Here is a 17,875-nt window from a genome sequence, read left to right as displayed (position 1 = left end):
CCGGGGCCCTGGGCCCCGTGCCGGGCCCCAATGGCACCTGAGAGGCGGCCGGAACCGGAGTCCGGGTCGAGCGGAGCGCGGGCGGTGCCCCTCGGCTCCCGGGGCCGCGGCGAGGGGGCGCGTTTTACCCATAGCGTTCCCGGGTGCCAGCCATCTCCTTGGCGCGCCCGAGGGCGCCGGGCGCTCGCCTGCCTCCGCTGGGAGCTGGCTCGGGCTCCGGCGCGAGCTCCCGGGCCGCCGCCGCCTCTCTAGGCCGCCGCCCGCCTTCGCCGCCGCCGCCGCCGCCGCGCAGCAGCCGGGATCCGCCCGCCCGCGCGCCCCGCGAGAGACAGCACGGCAGCCGCGACGCTACCACAGCTGGGTCTCCAGAGACGAACTTAAAGAGTTTTAGCCCTTTCGTCCAGGGGCAGCACCATGACACCACGGCAGCACCACACTGTCATTTCCGCCGCCGCAGAGGAAAAAAAAAAAAAGGCAATCCCTACTTAAAGGGGGGTGGGGGGCAAACAGGGCTGGGGCTGGCGCCCCGAGGTAACACTGCGAAGGGCCCCGGGTACCAGGGGCGCTTGACCACCTTCCCGGTCTCACCTTCCTCCACCCCCGCCGCTCCCAGCTCCCCCAGCCCCTCCTGTGGAGGCGCGTTTACAGGTTTTCTCCCCTGGCTGGAGTGACCGGAGAAACCTGAGCAAGCCAAGGCAGCGGGTGGGTGGGGTTCGGGTTACTACGGTACCTACCAGCTGATTCCAGCAGCCTTTTCTCCAGCGCCCTGTCATCTTGAAGGAAGACACACCGAGAGGGGCTCGAGCGGGCGTGTGTGTGCGAGCGCGTGTGTGTATGTGTGTGTGCGCGAAAGAGAGAGAGAGAGAGCGCAGAATGTGTACGAAATGCAGAAGGAAGACTATGGCCAAACTCTTCTCCCACCCGCCAACCCTCTGATCGCACAAGCCACCAGTTTAGAACAAGGAAAAGGCCATCGCCACCAGCAACGACAAGAGAGTGCCTAGGTCCACCGCACTGGTTCTCAGATGAAGCCGCTCCGGTGCAAAGTTAACTACCAAGTAAAACAAAAATAGTGGAGGACACATAAAAGGGCAGACAATTGAAGGAAACCCAACCCCTCTTTCTTTTTACAAAGGGAGAATGCCTGTGTTTTATTGGCCTTGGGCAGAAGTTGTGGAGATGGATTAAAGCCACCAAAATTTTAGAAAAACAAAAGAGAGTAGAGTCTCATCTGCACATCCAAATCCTTGATGGGCAAAACAAGAGGGTCGTTAAACAGGACAATAGGACAGATGCCAGCCATCCAGGTATAATGTCCCTAATAAGCTAATTGGTCCATCTGGAACCCGGAAGCCTCATTGGTCTGGAGTCAGCCTCTCGGCTGACCTGTCATTGGCTCAGAGACCACCACCCTACTCACAAAGAGGATGAGAGAGGAAAGGAGGAGGAGGCCCCAGAGGAGATTCTGTACCTAAGGTGGGATCAAAGGGGGAGAGGAAGGAGAGAGAAGAGAGAAAATGAAAGGAAACACTCCCATTTCTCATAGGCCTCCCATTACTGTGCATGGGAACGAGTCCAGAAAAATTAAGGTAGCTCTGGGAGTCTCCCATGAAGGAACCAATAGTAAGTAGCCAACACCCCTGTTAAACAATGTGCTAGAGAGCCCTGAAGTGGAAACGAAGGCAAAAATTACAACCAGGCTATCCTGATGAAAGTCTGACCCTGAGAGAAATAAGTTAAGGAGTCACACCAAAGGCACAGACAACTGAAATCAGAAACAGAAGTGGGACCACATCAGACTTTAAAACTTCTGCATGTCAAAAGAATTAACAGTGAGAAGACACAAACAGAGGGGACATATTGGCAAACCCTATATCTGATAAGGGGTTAGTATCTGAAATATATAAAGAACTCCTACAACCCAATAACGAAACAAATGGCCCAACTGAAAAATGAGCAAAGGACTTTGGATAGACATTTATCTCTTCAAAGTAGCCAGACAAATGGCCAAACGTATGAAGAGATGCTTAATGTCACTAATCATCAGAAAAAAATGCAAGTCAGAACCACAATGAGATATCACCTCACACTGGTTAGGATGGCTACTATTTTAAAAACAAGCAGACAGAAAGGCAGAAGTGTTGGCGAGGATCTGGAAAAATTGGAGCCCTTGTGCACCGTTGCTGGGAATGTGAAATGATACAACTGCTCCAGAAAACAGTATGGAAGTTCCTCAAAAAAGTAAAAATAGGACTACCATATGATCCAACAATCCCACTTCTGAAAATATAGCCAAACGAATTGAAAGAAAAATCTGAAGGAGATATTTGCACCCTCACATTCATTGCAGCATTATTAACAATCGACAAGAGGTAGGAGCAATCCAAATGTCCATGGGAAGATTAAAGTATAAAGAAAAATATGGCATATACATACAGTAGAAGGTGGCATATACATGTCAGCCATAAAAAAGAAGGAAATTGGGATGCCTGGGTGTCTCAGTGGTTGAGCTTCTGCCTTCGGCTCAAGGCATGATCCTGGGGTCTGGGATCAAGTCCCACATCGGGCTCCTTGCAGGGAGTCTGCTTCTCCCTCTGCCTATGCCTCTGCCTCTCTATGTGTGTGTCTCTCATGAATAAATAAAATCTTTAAAAGAATAATTTAAAAAGAAGGAAATCTTGTCATATGCTAGGACATGGATGAACCTTGAGGATCATATGCAAAGTGAAACCAGCCAGTCCTAGAAGGACAAATACTGCATGATTCCACTTATAGGAGGTATCTAAAATAGTCAAACTTGTAGGAACAGAAATGGTGGGTGCAGTGGGGAAGTGTTGTTCTGTGGAGGTAGAGTTTCCATCATACAGGACTGGGTTGCGGGGATAGCAGGGAGGTTCTGGGGAATCTGTTGCACAACAATGTGCACAAGGTTGACAATATTGCACTGTACATTAAAAAAATTGTTGAGAAGCTGATTTTATGTCATGTGATTCCCTCCACAATAAATAATGTATTTTGTCAAAAGCTGAGTCAGAAGTAAACTGATCCTAGCATAACAGAGGAATGGATAAATAGGAATTATATATATATATATATATATATATATATATATATATATATATATATATATAGTTATCTCTCTCAACTGTTGTTAAATGAAAAAAGCAAGTGGTGTATGGTTTGCTACTACTGTGAAAAGCTGATTACACTGGTTGCCTGGGGGTCAGGCATAGGAGGAAGTACTTAACATTGTATACACCCTTTTGTACTCTTTTGTACTCTGAATTTTTTATAATGTCCCTGTATTGCCTTTCTTTTAAAGATTTTACTTATTTATTTGACACAGAGAGAGAGCACACAAGCAAGGGAAGCAGGGGGAGCGGGAGTAGGAGTGGGAGAAGCAAGCTCCCCACTGAGCAGGGAGCCCAATGTGGGACTTGATCCCAGGACCCCAGGATCCTGACCTGAGACAAAGGCAGACACTTAACCAACTGAGCCACCCAGGTGCCCCTGTATTAGCTTTTTAAAAACAATTTTAGAAGAACAAGGAGCATAGAGACAGAAAATAGGATAGAGGCTATCAGAGGACTGAAGGGAGGCCAGAATAGGGAGTTAAGTGTTTAATGGCTACAGTTTCTGTTTGGAAGGATGACAAAGTGCCAGAAGTAGATAGTGGTGGGGCTTACACATCCTTGTGAATATACTGATTGCCACTCAAAAATGGTTAGAATGGCAAATTTTATGTTATGTATATTTCACCACAATAAAATTTTTTTTATTAAATGAACAAGGACAGGGCACCTGGGTGGCTCACTGGTTGGGCATCTGCCTTTGGCTCGGGTCATGATTCTGGGGTTCTGGAATCGAGTCCTGCATCAGACTCCCCATGAGGAATCTGCTTCTCTCTCTGCCTATGCCTCTGCCTCTCTCTGTGTTTCTCTCATGAATAAATAAATAAAATCTTAAAAAGAGAGAGAGAGAAAGAACCAGGATGTATACAGAACAGGTAGAGGTTGTTGTGTTTGTATAATAAATTAAAATATACAGTTGACCTTGAACTGTGTAGGTCTACTTGTACACAGATTTTTTTACAGTAGAGTACTGTAACATATTTTTCGTATAATTTTCTTAATTACATTTTCTTTTTGCCAGCTTACTCTAAGAATACAGCTAAATTGTCAGGGTGCCTGGGTAGCTCAGTCAAGGTTGAGCATTGGACTCTTGATTTTGGCTCCAGTCATGATCTCAGGGTCATGAGATGGAGCCTCAGGACTGTGCTCCACACTCAGTGAGGTTTCTGCTTGAGATTCTTGCCCTCTCCCTCTGCTCCTTCGACTCCCACTAGCTTACTCTCTCTCTCTCAAATAAATATCCTTTTAAAAAAGGATACAGCTATATTGTACACCTGAAACCAACATAACACTGTATGTTAACTATACTGGAATCAAATTTAAAAATTAGGGGCACCTGAGTGGCTCAGTGGTTGAGCATCTGCCTTCAGCTCAGGTCATGATCCTGGGGTACTGGGATTGAGTCATGCATCAGGCTCCCCACAGGGAGCCTCTTTCTCCCTCTGTTTTAAAAATAAATAAATAAATGAAAACTTCATAAAAATGTAGAACAAAAAAAGGGTACAATATATAATGCACATAACATACAAAATATATGTTAATCAACTGTTATCAGTAAGGCTTCTGGTCAACAGTAGGCTATTAGTTACATTTTGGGGCAGTCCAAAGTTATACGTGGATTTTCAACCACAGAAGTCTGTGCCCCCAACCTCTGTGTTGTTCAAGGGTCAACCTATGTAAATACATAGAAAAGAACCTGGGAGCACACCCAGTGGAAGCGTAGAATTGTGGTGGTATTGAGAGAATTTTTCGGGTTTGATTCTATATATTTTATAACTGTTTGAATATCCTACAATGAGAATTTCTTTTGTAGTAAAACATTTTTTTAAGTCATGGCCCAAAAAAACCCCAAGTTGAGTCACAAGTCAATTGAACCCTTAGAATTCTTTAACCTCACTGGATATGATCTCTGCAGAGAGTTGGAGAGTTTTCTAAAATGTGAAGAAGTGATTGCTTTGGTCCCAGACACCGGAGCCACGTGTCTACCTCTTGGCAGCGCCGTTGCTCCATTAGAGGACATTTGCTTTTAATGGTCTTTACCATCCTTCAGAAACAACCTTTCCTTCACTTTTTAACAGTCTCCCCTCCACCTGAGTTTCCAGTGCTTTCAAGCTAGTCCTTGGCTTACCAGAGCTCTATACAGAGTGCTGGAACCCCGTCTTCCCCCCCGCAGGCACCAGCCCATACTCAGGACCTTTTCTCTCCTTATCAAAACTTAAAACTGTTTCTGGATCCCTTTCACAAAAGACCTTCCTAAGGATTTCAATCAACTAATTTGAGCAAATGTTAATAGCTCCATTTGTCTCTCTATTAGTAGATAATGTTTTAATTTTAACAGAGGCCTTCAATGCATTAACTCAAAGAAATGACTAATAGTGTGTGTGGGTGGGGATGGGGGGGTGGGGAGATTTTGCTACTCATGTCACATAAGCAGGTGCTTTGAAAATATCCCCATGTTCAGTGGTTTTATGCAAATTATTGCTGTAAATGTATGAAAGTAAGTGTTTCGTATCTGGCAGGAAAAGGTAAATGGGCTGGGAGATGTGATGAAATTATTTGTTTATAATTATTTAATGGTTACCTTTGTATAGAACATGTGTTGATCCTATTATCAAAATTAATCAGATCCATGAGGAAAAAAAAAGATACTTGACAGATTCAGCTTGAGGTGTTCAATTGAATTAATCTGGAGCAGAAGCACCACATCGCAGTCCTAGAATGTGAAAGGTACATCTCATGGGCTCTTTTTTTTCTCCAGCTAAGAATTGGAGAGGGGGGTAGGCGTAATGACTCCAGATACTTTCTACAGAGAGAAGCACAGAGCCCTGTCTGTTTTGGAAGGAAAAATCACAGAAGGGAGATTTTGTTGCACAAGAGAATTGTCGCTTCTGCAGAAGGGAACCTTCCCACTGCTCTCAAAAGAAGCAGCTAGTTGTCTGAAATCCAGAGGTTTACCAAAGGTTTGCTAACCAGTGGGGGGCGGGGGGCATCAGGGAGGCTCTTAACAGGATGGTGAGAAGAAAGGTACTTTGGCAGATGCTCATCAATAGGACATTGTTCTAAAACTAGCCATTTAGTGGCTTAAGAGACAGTGGTTCAAGATAAATATGCTCCCAGTAGGGAGAAATGGCATGTTCCTGATACTTTTTATCCTCCTTCAATCTATATTTTGGTATTGCCTTTTATTAATTTTGTAATTTATCCAAATTGTTGTTTGTTGCAAGAAACACATATGTTTGATATTTATATTACATCGGTAAATATTTTCCTGTAGTTTTTTAAAAAAATTTTTTATTTGAGAGAGAGCACACATGGGTGCACATGAGCAGGGGGGAGAGGAAGAAGCAGACTTCTCACTGACTAGGGAGACTGACTTAGGGCTTGATCCCAGGACCCCCAGATCATGACCTAAGTCCAAGGCAGATGCTTAACCCACTGAGCCACCCAGGCATCCCTTCCCTGAAGTTTTAATTAGTCTTCAGGCCCAAGTCTAAACATTCCCACTGGCCATGTGTTTCTCACCAGCACACCAAGTCACTTAGAGTCAGGCTTCTAAAACCTCGTTCTTGGGGCATCTGGATGGCTCAGTGGTTGAGTGTCTGTCTTTGGCTCAGGGCATGATCCCAGGGTCCTGAAATCAAGTCCCTCATCGGGGTCCCCACAGGGAGCCTGCTTCTCCCTCTGCCTATGTCTCTGCCTCTCTGTATGTGTCTCTCATGAATAAATAAAATCTTTTTTAAAATTTTTATTTATTTATGATAGTCACAGAGAGAGAGAGAGAGAGAGAGAGAGAGAGAGGCAGAGACATAGGCAGAGGGAGAAGCAGGCTCCATGCACCGGGAGCCCAACGTAGGATTCGATCCCGGGTCTCTAGGATCGTGCCCTGGGCCAAAGGCAGGCACTAAATTGCTGTGCCACCCAGGGATCCCAAATAAATAAAATCTTAAAAAAAAATAAAACCTCATTCTCCATGGCTTTTCTCTCATCTCACTACCTGTTCCTCAGGTTCTGTTCTTTCCTCCTCCTGCTTTTCTGTCTCCAAAGGTTGGTGTGTCCCAAGACTCAGTCCTTGGTTCTTTTCTCCAATTCTGCTCACTCCCTAGGTGACCCCCTCTACTCTCACAGTTTTAAGTACAAGCGCCATTTTATCTTTCCAGCTCAGACCTCGCCCTTGAGTCCCCATGTGCATAGTCACCGGGCTGTTTTACATCTCCATTTGGAGGCTTCACAGACAGCTGTAACTTAATGTGACCCAAGGAAAGCTCTTAGTTCTTACTCCCCCCCCCATCTCAGTAAATGGCACCACCCAACTGTTTTAAAACCAGACACTAGGATGTAATCTTTGCCACCCTTTCCTCTCCCCAACATCCAGCAGTCAATCCATCAAGTCTTGTGTGGGTCTTCCCTTCCACCTTTGACCCCTTGCAATAAGTACTTGGCCAGAGTGATCTTTTTATTTTATTTATTTATTTTTTGAGAGTGTGAGATCAAGAACATGGGAGGAAGGGCAGAGGGAGAGAGAGAGAGAAAAAATCTTAAGTGGGCACTCAGCACAGAGCCCACCCAACACAGGGCTCGATCTCATGACCCTGAGATCATGACCTGAACCAAAATCAAGAATCAGACACCTAAGCAACTGAGCCACCCAGGGGCCCCCAGGGTGATTTTTTTTCAAAGGAAATAGGATTTTAAAAAAAGGAAATCTGTTTTTTTGCTCCCTCTTCTCACTGCCATTAGAGTGAAATTCAAATTGCTCAATGTGCTCTATAAGACATGGCATTAGCTGGCACTGCCTACCTCTCCACCTTATCCTGTTCCACTTTCACTCTTCCTCACTACAATCCAAACACACTGTCCTTCTGACATGCCTTGAAACAACCACAAGCTCTTGGCTACCCCAGGAATTTTGCATATTCTCTTCCCTCTGCTGGTTACTCTTCCTTCTACTCACCATATGGCCCTCTAGCTTCTTTTCTTGGGACTCAGAGAAACTCTCCCTGACTACCTTACCTAAAGTATAACCCTTTCTCATTATTCTCTAAGACAACACCCCATTTATATCCTTTAGGGCATCTATCATTAGCTGAAATTACCATATGTGTTTATTATATGTCCTTCTCCACATACATACATACACACTAGCAATACATTGCACAAGACCAAGAGCCTTGTCTATCTCCATCACTTATGTATCTTCAGCACCTAGAACAATACCTGGCTCATGGTAGGTGCTGATATTTGCTGGATGAATGGCAATAAATGAGAAAGGTGCTCCAGAGATGACCTTTACCACCCTGATACAGATTTACCCCCATCTTTGACCTGCAGCAGGACTATCACACAGAAAGGACTCCTTGGCAGAATGCATGGATTTGTAGCAGATTTATGCTGGGAGACCAGACTCTTTATTCAGGACCTCGACTGCCTACACAGCAGCAACTTTGAAACTGACTCAAGAAACACTAGTGTCCCTCAAGATATTAACTGATGTTCAGCAAAAAAAGAAAAAAAATTGATCAAATAAGTTTAGGAAATGCTACAGTGTATCTCCCTCTCAGAGACACAGCCCACATTGGCGTATCAAGACCTTAAGAAGTCCTACCAGACGTAAAACCTATTTTAGCTTTATTTAGCATTTCCCAAATATGTTTGCCCATGGAACTTTTATGTTCTTCTCACTTACTCTCATAGGACACCAGCATCTCTCAAAATGGAGTTTTGGAAATATTGTCGATGTAGATATATAGGTATCAACATGTAGGTCTATATATATATGTATGCAGGTCTCCCCTGCTAACTGAAAGTACTTTGTACTATACTATACTAAATGTACTATAAAACCTTTCTTTTTTTTTTTAAATTTTTATTTATTTATGATAGTCACACACACACAGAGAGAGAGAGAGAGAGGCAGAGACACAGGCAGAGGGAGAAGCAGGCTCCATGCACCGGGAGCCCGACGTGGGATTCAATCCCGGGTCTCCAGGATCGCGCCCTGGGCCAAAGGCAGGCGCCAAACCGCTGCACCACCCAGGGATCCCATATAAAACCTTTCTTAAGGGATGCCTAGGTGACACAGTCCATTAAGCATCTTCCTTCGGCTTGGGTCATGATCAATTAGTGAAAACAGATGCTACCTTAGGTCTTTCGTGAATGCAATATGGTGGAACATGAACTTTCAAAAAGCAGGAATACCTGTACCATAGACATGAGTAAGAGTTCACTTAAGATCCATGACAATAGGGGCACCTGGATGGCTTAGTGGTTGAGCAGCTGCCTTTGGCTCAGGTTGTGATCCCGGAGTCCTGGGATTGAGTTCCGCATCAGGCTCCTGTAGGGAGACTGCTTCTCCCTCTGCCTACGTCTCTGCCTCTCTCTCTCTCTCTCTCTCTCTCTCCCTTTCTCTCTCTCTCTCTCATGAATAAATAAATAAAATATTTAAAAAAATCCATGACAATAAATTCCAACTCAAAGATATTGGTGAAATGAAGTGGGATTTAAATTTTAAATAAGGCATTGCTGGGGGTAGTGCCTTCTGGTTATATTGACCTATTAGGAAGATACTGGCCTGTAATGGGTTAAAAGGCTGCTCTAAATTAATTCAAATCTTCTGGCCTGAGCGAATCATTCCCTTGGGCTACTGAGTGAGAACCTGAAAATAAGATTGATGAACCAACCACTATCATCGGGGAAATTGTACACATGGAAGAAGTACCAGTATCAGATCCTCCTAGACTAGAGAGGAACTGCTGTCAAACGAGGAAGGAAGGCAGATTTTGCAAATTGCAGACCAGCAGGCTTAATGTTGACCGGAGGCAAGACTCATACCCCTCTTCCTCTTACCTATTTCAATAACTTCTTTCTGTTCCTTGAATTCTCCAAGCTCAGCCCTGCCTAAGCCTTTGCATTTGCTGTTGCCTCTGCTTAAAGTAGGGGTGGGCAAACTTTTCCTGCAACGAGCCCAGAAGTAAATATTGTAAGTTTTGTGGGCCATATGGTCTCTATCACAACTACGCAGCTTCCAGCAAAAGCAGCCATAGACCATGCATAAACAGTAAAACTTTATTTACAAAAAACAGGCTTTGGACTGGATTTGGCCCAAGGCCCGTAATTGGTCAACCTGAACTATGTTTTGCCAGGACTGTTAAATAGCTAATTCCTTTTTGTTCAGAATTCAGCTCAAATAATCATTGCTTCACAGTAAACTATTCAAACCAAAGTAGCTACAAATTTACTTGCTTTGCAATATCCCAATTTTCTTTCCTTTTTTTAAATAATAAATTTATTTTTTATTGGTGTTCAATTTACCAACATACAGAATAACACCCAGTGCTCATCCTGTCAAGTGCCCCCCTCCGTGCCCGTCACCCATTCGCCCCCACCCCCCGCCCTCCTCCCCTTCCACCACCCCTAGTTCATTTCCCAGAGTTAGGAGTCTTTATGTTCTGTCTCCCTTTCTGATATTTCCCACACATTTCTTCTCCCTTCCCTTCTGTTCCCTTTCACTATTATTTATATTCCCCAAATGAATGAGAATATATAATGTTTGTCCTTCTCTGATTGACTTACTTCACTCAGCATAATACCCTCCAGTTCCATCCACGTTGAAGCAAATGGTGGGTATTTGTCATTTCTAATGGCTGAGGAATATTCCATTGTATACATAAACCACATCTTCTTTATCCATTCATCTTTTGATGGACACCGAGGCTCCTTCCACAGTTTGGCTATTGTGGACATTGCTGCTATAAACATCGGGGTGCAGGTGTCCCGGCGTTTCATTGCATCTGTATCTTTGGGGTAAATCCCCAACAGAGCAATTGCTGGGTCATAGGGCAGGTCTATTTTTAACTCTTTGAGGAACCTCCACACGGTTTTCCAGAGTGGCTGCACCATTTCACATTCCCACCAACAGTGTAAGAGGGTTCCCTTTTCTCCGCATCCTCTCCAACATTTGTGGTTTCCTGCCTTGTTAATTTTCCCCATTCTCACTGATGTGAGGTGGTATCTCATTGTGGTTTTGATTTGTATTTCCCTGATGGCAAGTGATGCAGAGCATTTTCTCACGTACGTGTCGGCCATGTCTATGTCTTCCTCTGTGAGATGTCTGTTCATGTCTTTTGCCCATTTCATGATTGGATTGTTTGTTTCTTTGCTGTTGAGTTTAAGAAGTTCTTTATAGATCTTGGAAACTAGCCCTTTATCTGATACGTCATTTGCAAATATCTTCTCCCATTCTGTAGGTTGTCTTTTAGTTTTGTTGACTGTATCCTTTGCTGTGCAAAAGCTTCTTATCTTGATGAAGTCCCAATAGTTCATTTCTGCTTTGGTTTCTTTTGCCTTCGTGGATGTAATCTTGCAAGAAGTTACTGTGGCCGAGTTCAAAAAGGGTGTTGCCTGTGTTCTCCTCTAGGATTTCGATGGAATCTTGTCTCACATTTAGGTCTTTCATCCATTTTGAGTTTATCTTTGTGTATGGTGAAAGAGGGTGGTCTAGTTTCATTCTTTTGCATGTGGATGTCCAATTTTCCCAGCACCATTTATTGAAGAGACTGTCTTTCTTCCAGTGGACAGCCTTTCCTCCTTTATCGAATATTAGTTGACCATAAAGTTGAGGGTCCACTTCTGGATTCTCTAATCTGTTCCATTGATCTATGTGTCTGTTTTTGTGCCAGTACCACACTGTCTTGATGACCACGGCTTTGTAGCCAATTTTAATTCTTTCCATTGCACTTATCACTAACTCATATTTTCTTGTGTTGACTTGTCTCCCTGCACTCACATGCACCAGAATAGTAACTAACATTTTTGAGCTCTTATTATGCACCTGACACTGCTCAAAGCATTTTACATATATTAGCTCTTTTATTTTTTTAGGTGATAGACATTTTTTAAGATTATTTATTTATTTATTCAAGAGAGAGAGAGAGAGAGAGAGAGAGAGGCAGAGAGAGAGAGGCAGGGGGAGAAGCAGACTCCATGCAGGGAGCCTGACACGGGACTCAATCCCAGATCTCCAGGATCAGGCCCTGGGCCGAAGACGGTGCTAAACCCCTGAGACACCCGGGCTGCCCTATTAGTTCTTTTAATCTTAATAATAACCTTGTGACAATAATCCTTCATCTCCCCATTTTACATATGCAGAAACCAAGGCTGAGATTAAGTGATTTACCCATGTGGTCACATAGTTTCACAGGTAGTGATTCCAGGATTTAGAGCCACCTCATAAGCTTTATGTGATTGGGATACTGTGGTTTATAATAAGAAGTAAATATTTGGTCTTTGTCCCTGTTTCTGGCACAGTGCCTCTAAAATTCTGGAATTTCCCAAGTGATGAGAGCAGAAAAATATGTCTTTTTGTTATGTTAATGAGATGACTTTTGGACCACACCTAAGGATGGGAGCTGCTTGCCAAGAGAACCAACCATGTGATTAGAGGGTTGGAACATTCAGTTCCTCCCCCTCCCACTCCTGACCAGGGAGGGAAAGGGCTGGAGGTTGAATCAATCACCAATGGCCAGTGATTTAATAAATTGTGGCTATGTAATAAAGCCAAAAGGACCAGGTTGGACAGCTTCCAGGTTGGTGATCACACGTTCATGCTGAGAGATGGGGATTTGGGAGAGGGCATAGAGATTATGTGCCCCTTCCCACATACTTTGCCCCATGCATCTCTTCCATCTAGCTGTTCCTAAATTATATCTTTTTTAAAAAGATTTATTTATTTAGTTGAGAGAGAGGGAGAGAGAAAATGGAAATATGAGTGGGAGGAGAAACAGAGGGAGAGAAACTCAAGCAGACACCGTGCTGAGCAAGGAGACTGACATTGGGCTCTATCCTACGGCCCCAAATCATGCCCTGAGCCAAATTCAAAAGTCAAATGCCTAACTGACTGGGCTACCCAGGCACCCCTGAAATTATATCTTTTTATAATAAACTGGTAATCTAGTATGTGAAATGTTTCCCTGAGTTCTGAGCAAATTAATTGAACTGAAGAAGGTGGTCACTGGAACCCTCCATCTCTAGCTGTGGGTCAGAAGCACAAGTGACAACCTGGACTTGTGATTGGCACCTGAAGTGGAGAGGGGGGCAGTCTTTTAAAATTGAGCCCTTAGCCAGTGGATTCTGTACTATGTCCAGGTAGATAGTGTCAGAATTGAGTCGAGGGGCGCCCAGGTGGCTCAGTGGTTGAGCATCTGCTTTCAGCTCAGGGCATGATCCTGGGATCCTAGGATCAAGTCCAACATTGGGCTCCCCGCAGGGAACCTGCTTCTCCCTCTGCCTATGTCTCTGTCTCTTTCTCCTTGTGTCTTTCATGAGTAAATAAATAAAATCTTAAAAAAAAGAATTGAGTTGAATTGTAGTATACCCAGCTGATGTCAAAGAATCACCTGGTGGTGTGGGGAGAAACTCCTGCTGCACATTGGAATTGGAGGCAGAACTCTAGCCATAGTGCATCCTAGTTATAAGCTCCATGAAAGCAGGGGTTTTTGCGTGTCTAGTTTATTAATGATAAACTTAGAACAGTCTAGAACAATGTTTGGTGTATAGCAAGTGTCCGATAACTATTTGCTTCATAAAAATTTTGGAATGCTCAGATTATTAAAGGGAGGCAGTTTTCACTAAGAATAAGTCCATTAGACCTGTTTTCCTTCTTTGATGAGGCTGCTCACTTAGTACAGAGAACAGGGAAAGGAGAATAGAATTTTGCATTTCTTTAGCTTCTAAAAAAGCATTACACAAGGTCTTTCCTGGAACCCTTACTTTACTAGATCTTTCAGTGTCATTTAACACTGCTACTCTTCTCTTTCTGTTTTTTGTTTCCATGACACCACACTTTCCTAGTTCCTTTCACACCTCTATAACTGTTCTTGCTTTGTCCTTGTCATGATCCTCCTCCTCCATCAACATGTAGGTGTTGACCAGTGTCTCATCCTTGGTCCTTGGCTCTTCCCACTTTCCAAATTCTCACTGATGGCCCCATCCATTCTCATTGTTTCTATTTTTACCTTTGTTCTGATGACACCCAAATCCAAATCTCCCAGCCAAAACTTAGCCCAAGCCTTGAGAAATCTCACAGGTACCTCAAGTTTAACATGTCCAAAACCAAATTCAATATCTCCTCCTCAAGCCTAGTCAATGTTTTATATTCCCTGTCTCAAATGATGGTATCACCCAGTCACCCCGACGCCAGAAACCAGAAAGTCATTTCTGCCTCCTTACTCTCTCTTTCACTCCTCCCCAGAGCTAAACTCTGACCCAATCTTGACAGTTCAACTCCTCAAATATTTCTCAATTCATCACATACCTAGTAGCTGTTACCAACTCATAGCTGATCTTCCTGCCTTTAGTTTTAACTACATCCAAGTCTCCACACAGTCACCAGAATTAGTTTCTTAAAGTGAAATAAGTATGATCATGTAACACCCCTTTGCCTACAAGATGGAGTCCAAACTACTTAAGACCATGCAAATCTCCTCAAAATTGCCAGCTTGATCCCCCACTACATCTCATGCATATCTAATGTTTCAATAATACCAAACAGCTTGCAGCCTTGAAATTCTCCAAACACTTCTATGCCTTTGCTCACATAGCAGCCTCTGCTTTGATGCTGCTCCCCTCTTGCCTTGGCAGACTTCTTGTCAACCTGTCAGACTCAGCCCAGGGCATTATGTCCTCAAGGAAGGCTTCCCCTAACATGCCCCATCTTGGGCTGGATTAGAAGTCTCTCTTCTGTGTTTTCAAAGCATCCTAAACTGGCCTCTGTCACAGCACTTGTCCTGCCATGTCTGCTCCCATGCTTGTATCACTCCATAGACTGTGAGCTTCCTGAGGTCAAAGACTATGCTTTATTCAAAATTGTATCCATCACACCATTACAGTGCCTGTCACACACTAAAATTTCAATAATGTGTGATGAATCAGCGATTTTATGCCCATAACATGCTGTTGGCTCTCTGAGTTCACTTGTAACACTGTTTTTTTTAAAGATTGGTTTATTTATGCACGACACACACACACACACACAGAGGCAAAGACATAGGCAGAAGGAGAAGCAGCCTCCCCACAGGAAGCCTGATGTGGGACTCGATCCTGGAACCTGGGATCACGTCCTGAGCCGAAGGCAGATGCTCAACCACTGAGCCACCCAGGGGTCCCAACTTGTAACACCCTTAATACTTCCTCACACAAAAAAACTGTCATATAGTGTGGGAAATGCAATGGTAGGGGTAAAACAAAAGAACAGAAGGGGAATACCTGACATGCTTTACGATGAGGGGTGTGTGTGTGCTAATTCAAACCTAGGCTGCAGTGATAGAAATATAGTATGTAACCAGTGAGGAGATAGTGTGGGTCTATTTGGCATGGTCAAACTATGCCCCAGCAGCATTTCAATCAGTGAGCCAAATTGGATTAGTCAATTAATGCCAGTGGTTCAGAAAGAATAAAGCCAAGTCTCGGGAATAGTTGGAGGAACAGGGAAGCTATAACCCAGATAAAGTATAACTATAAAGGATTTGATGGTCTTATTCAAATATTGGAAGGGCTCTGTTATAGGTTGAATTGTGTCCCCCAGAAAGGTATGTTGAAGTCCTAACCCCTGGGATGTCGAAATGTGACCTTATTTTTGAATGGAGTCTTTGCAGATGCAACTAGTTCAGATGAGGTCATATTGGCATGAGGCAGAGGGGGGGGCTGCTCAATCCACTATAACTGATGTCCTTATAAGAAGAGAAAAATTTGGCCACAGATATAGACCGAAGATGGCCATGTGAAGAAGGAGCTAGATATTGGAATTGTACTGCCACAAGCCAAAGAACAGGAGCCCCCAGCAGCTAGAAGAGATCAAGAAGGATTCTACCCTAGAGCCTTCAAACAGCCCTGCCAGCACTTTGATTTCAGACTTCTGGTGTCCAGAACTGAGACAAGAAATTTCTGTTGTTTAAAACTACCTGGTTTGCTATACTTTATCACATCAGCCATGGGAAACTAACACTGGCTGTCATGGAGCAGAGGGAGTAGATTTGCCCTGCATGAGACCCAGTGGATGAAAGATACCAGGAGACAGAAATACTTCTTTATATTGAATGGAAACCTCACAGTCATGCTATCCAAAGGTAAAATGAGCTGCCATGGGAGCTGATAAGCTCCCCATGACCGGAGGCCCAGGCTGGATAGTTGTGTGACAGAAATAATACTAGAAATAATACCAGTAGTAATACAAATTCCATTCATACCCTGATTTGAACAAGCCAACCGCAAAAAGATGCATATGAGATAAGTGGAGATGAATGCTGATTAGATATTTGATTATATTAAGGATTTCATGTTAAAATTTTAGGTGAAAATAATGGCATAATGGTCATAATGGAAGGGAATCTTATCTTTTAGTGACACACTCTGAAGGGTTTGTGGAGGAAATGATACAGGTGTCTAGGATTTGCTTTAAAATAATCCAGGAGGAGCACCTGGGTGGCTCAGTCGGCTGAGCATCCGACTCTTGGTTTCAGCTCAGGTCATGATCTCTCAGGGTCCTGGGATCAAGCCCGAGTTAGGCTCCATGTTCAACACAGTCTGCCTGTCCTTCTCCTTCTCCCTTTGTTCCTCCCCTTGCTCGAGTTCTCTCTTTCTCTCAAATAAATAAAATGTTTAAAATAGATAAAGTAAAATAATCCAAGCAGGAGAGATGACTTGGTGTACACATGAAACATGATTGGCCATTTATTGATAATTATTGAAACTGGGTGATGGATACATGGAGGCTCATTTATACTATCCTCTCTCCTTTTTTATGTGTTTAAAATTTTCCATAAGCAAATGCTAAAAAAAAAAAATAGCTACCAGCTACCAAGTACTGAGCACTTACAACATCCAGGAACCATGCTAAGTGCTTTTAAAGCATTATCTCATTTAATGTCTCAAAATACATTTAAGAAGACTCAATTAAAAAGTGACATATTCTTGTATAGGAAGGTATGGTACCGTTAAAAGATATTCTCCTCAAATTAGTCTGCATAATCCAGATGAAGAGAAAATTCAATTTGTTTAGATTGCTCCAATTTTCAAAAGAATCTCCCTGTGTCAATTTGTATACCTTAAAACTAAATCTCCACCACAGCTCAATGAAACCTTACTGTATCAGTTTTACAAACGAGGAAAGTGAAAAGTTGGAAAAGTGAAGCAAATTGCCCAAGGTTGCACCACGACTAAGTAGCAGAAGTAGGATTTGAATACAGGTTTCTTTGACTCCACCATTCTGGGCTTTTAATGCTCTTGCTACTCGAAATGTGGGCCAAGGACCAGCTGCATAGTATTACAGGAGAGCTGCCTAGAAAATGCAGAACCTCAGGACTCCTATCCCGACCTACCAAGTGGAATTCCCCATTCATGTTTAAGAATTGCATATGCTGGGGCACCTGGGTAGCTCAGACGTTGAGTGTCTGCCTTCTGCTCAGGTCATCATCCTGGGGTCCTGGGATTGAGTCCTGCATTGGGCTCTCTGTGGAGAGTCTGCTTCTTCCTCTGCTTACATCTCTGCCTCTCTGTGTCTCTCATGAATAAAATCTTTTTTAAAATTTCATATGCTATACTGCTATCCAGGTGATTAGACTCCATCAAGGGTTCTATCCTGAGCTCAGATTATACTATATTGTACCTCCGGCGTGGGACCTGCGAATCTGCATATTTACGGGCTCCCTTGGATGAGTGATCAGGGATGGGAAGCACTGGAAAATGAAACCCAC

At 43.5% G+C, this 17,875-nt stretch overlaps 1 protein-coding gene across 3 annotated transcripts in view; it reads right to left on the bottom strand.

Annotated features, from left to right (window-relative positions):
* The window catches only part of MID2 (midline 2), a 110,039-nt gene extending 108,994 nt beyond the window's left edge, over positions 1-1,045 (bottom strand). Inside the window, exon 1 of one of the 3 annotated variants that reach the window (XM_055338712.1) lies at positions 735-1,045. Coding sequence is in view for 1 of the 3 variants with exons in the window: in XM_055338710.1 (XP_055194685.1) it covers positions 129-132 (4 nt within the window). In the remaining 2 variants the exon portion in view is untranslated. Of the gene's footprint in view, positions 1-37; positions 402-734 lie in introns of those variants that run through there. The other 2 variants (XM_055338710.1, XM_055338713.1) reach the window with 2 other exon arrangements.
* Between the last annotated feature and the right edge of the window lie 16,830 nt (positions 1,046-17,875).

This window comes from Nyctereutes procyonoides, unplaced genomic scaffold (assembly GCF_905146905.1).
Source record: "Nyctereutes procyonoides isolate TBG_1078 unplaced genomic scaffold, NYPRO_anot_genome, whole genome shotgun sequence".
Taxonomy (NCBI): Eukaryota; Metazoa; Chordata; class Mammalia; order Carnivora; family Canidae; genus Nyctereutes; species Nyctereutes procyonoides.
Note: the sequence above shows the minus strand (reverse complement) of the source record. Positions and strands in the feature narration are given on the sequence as shown.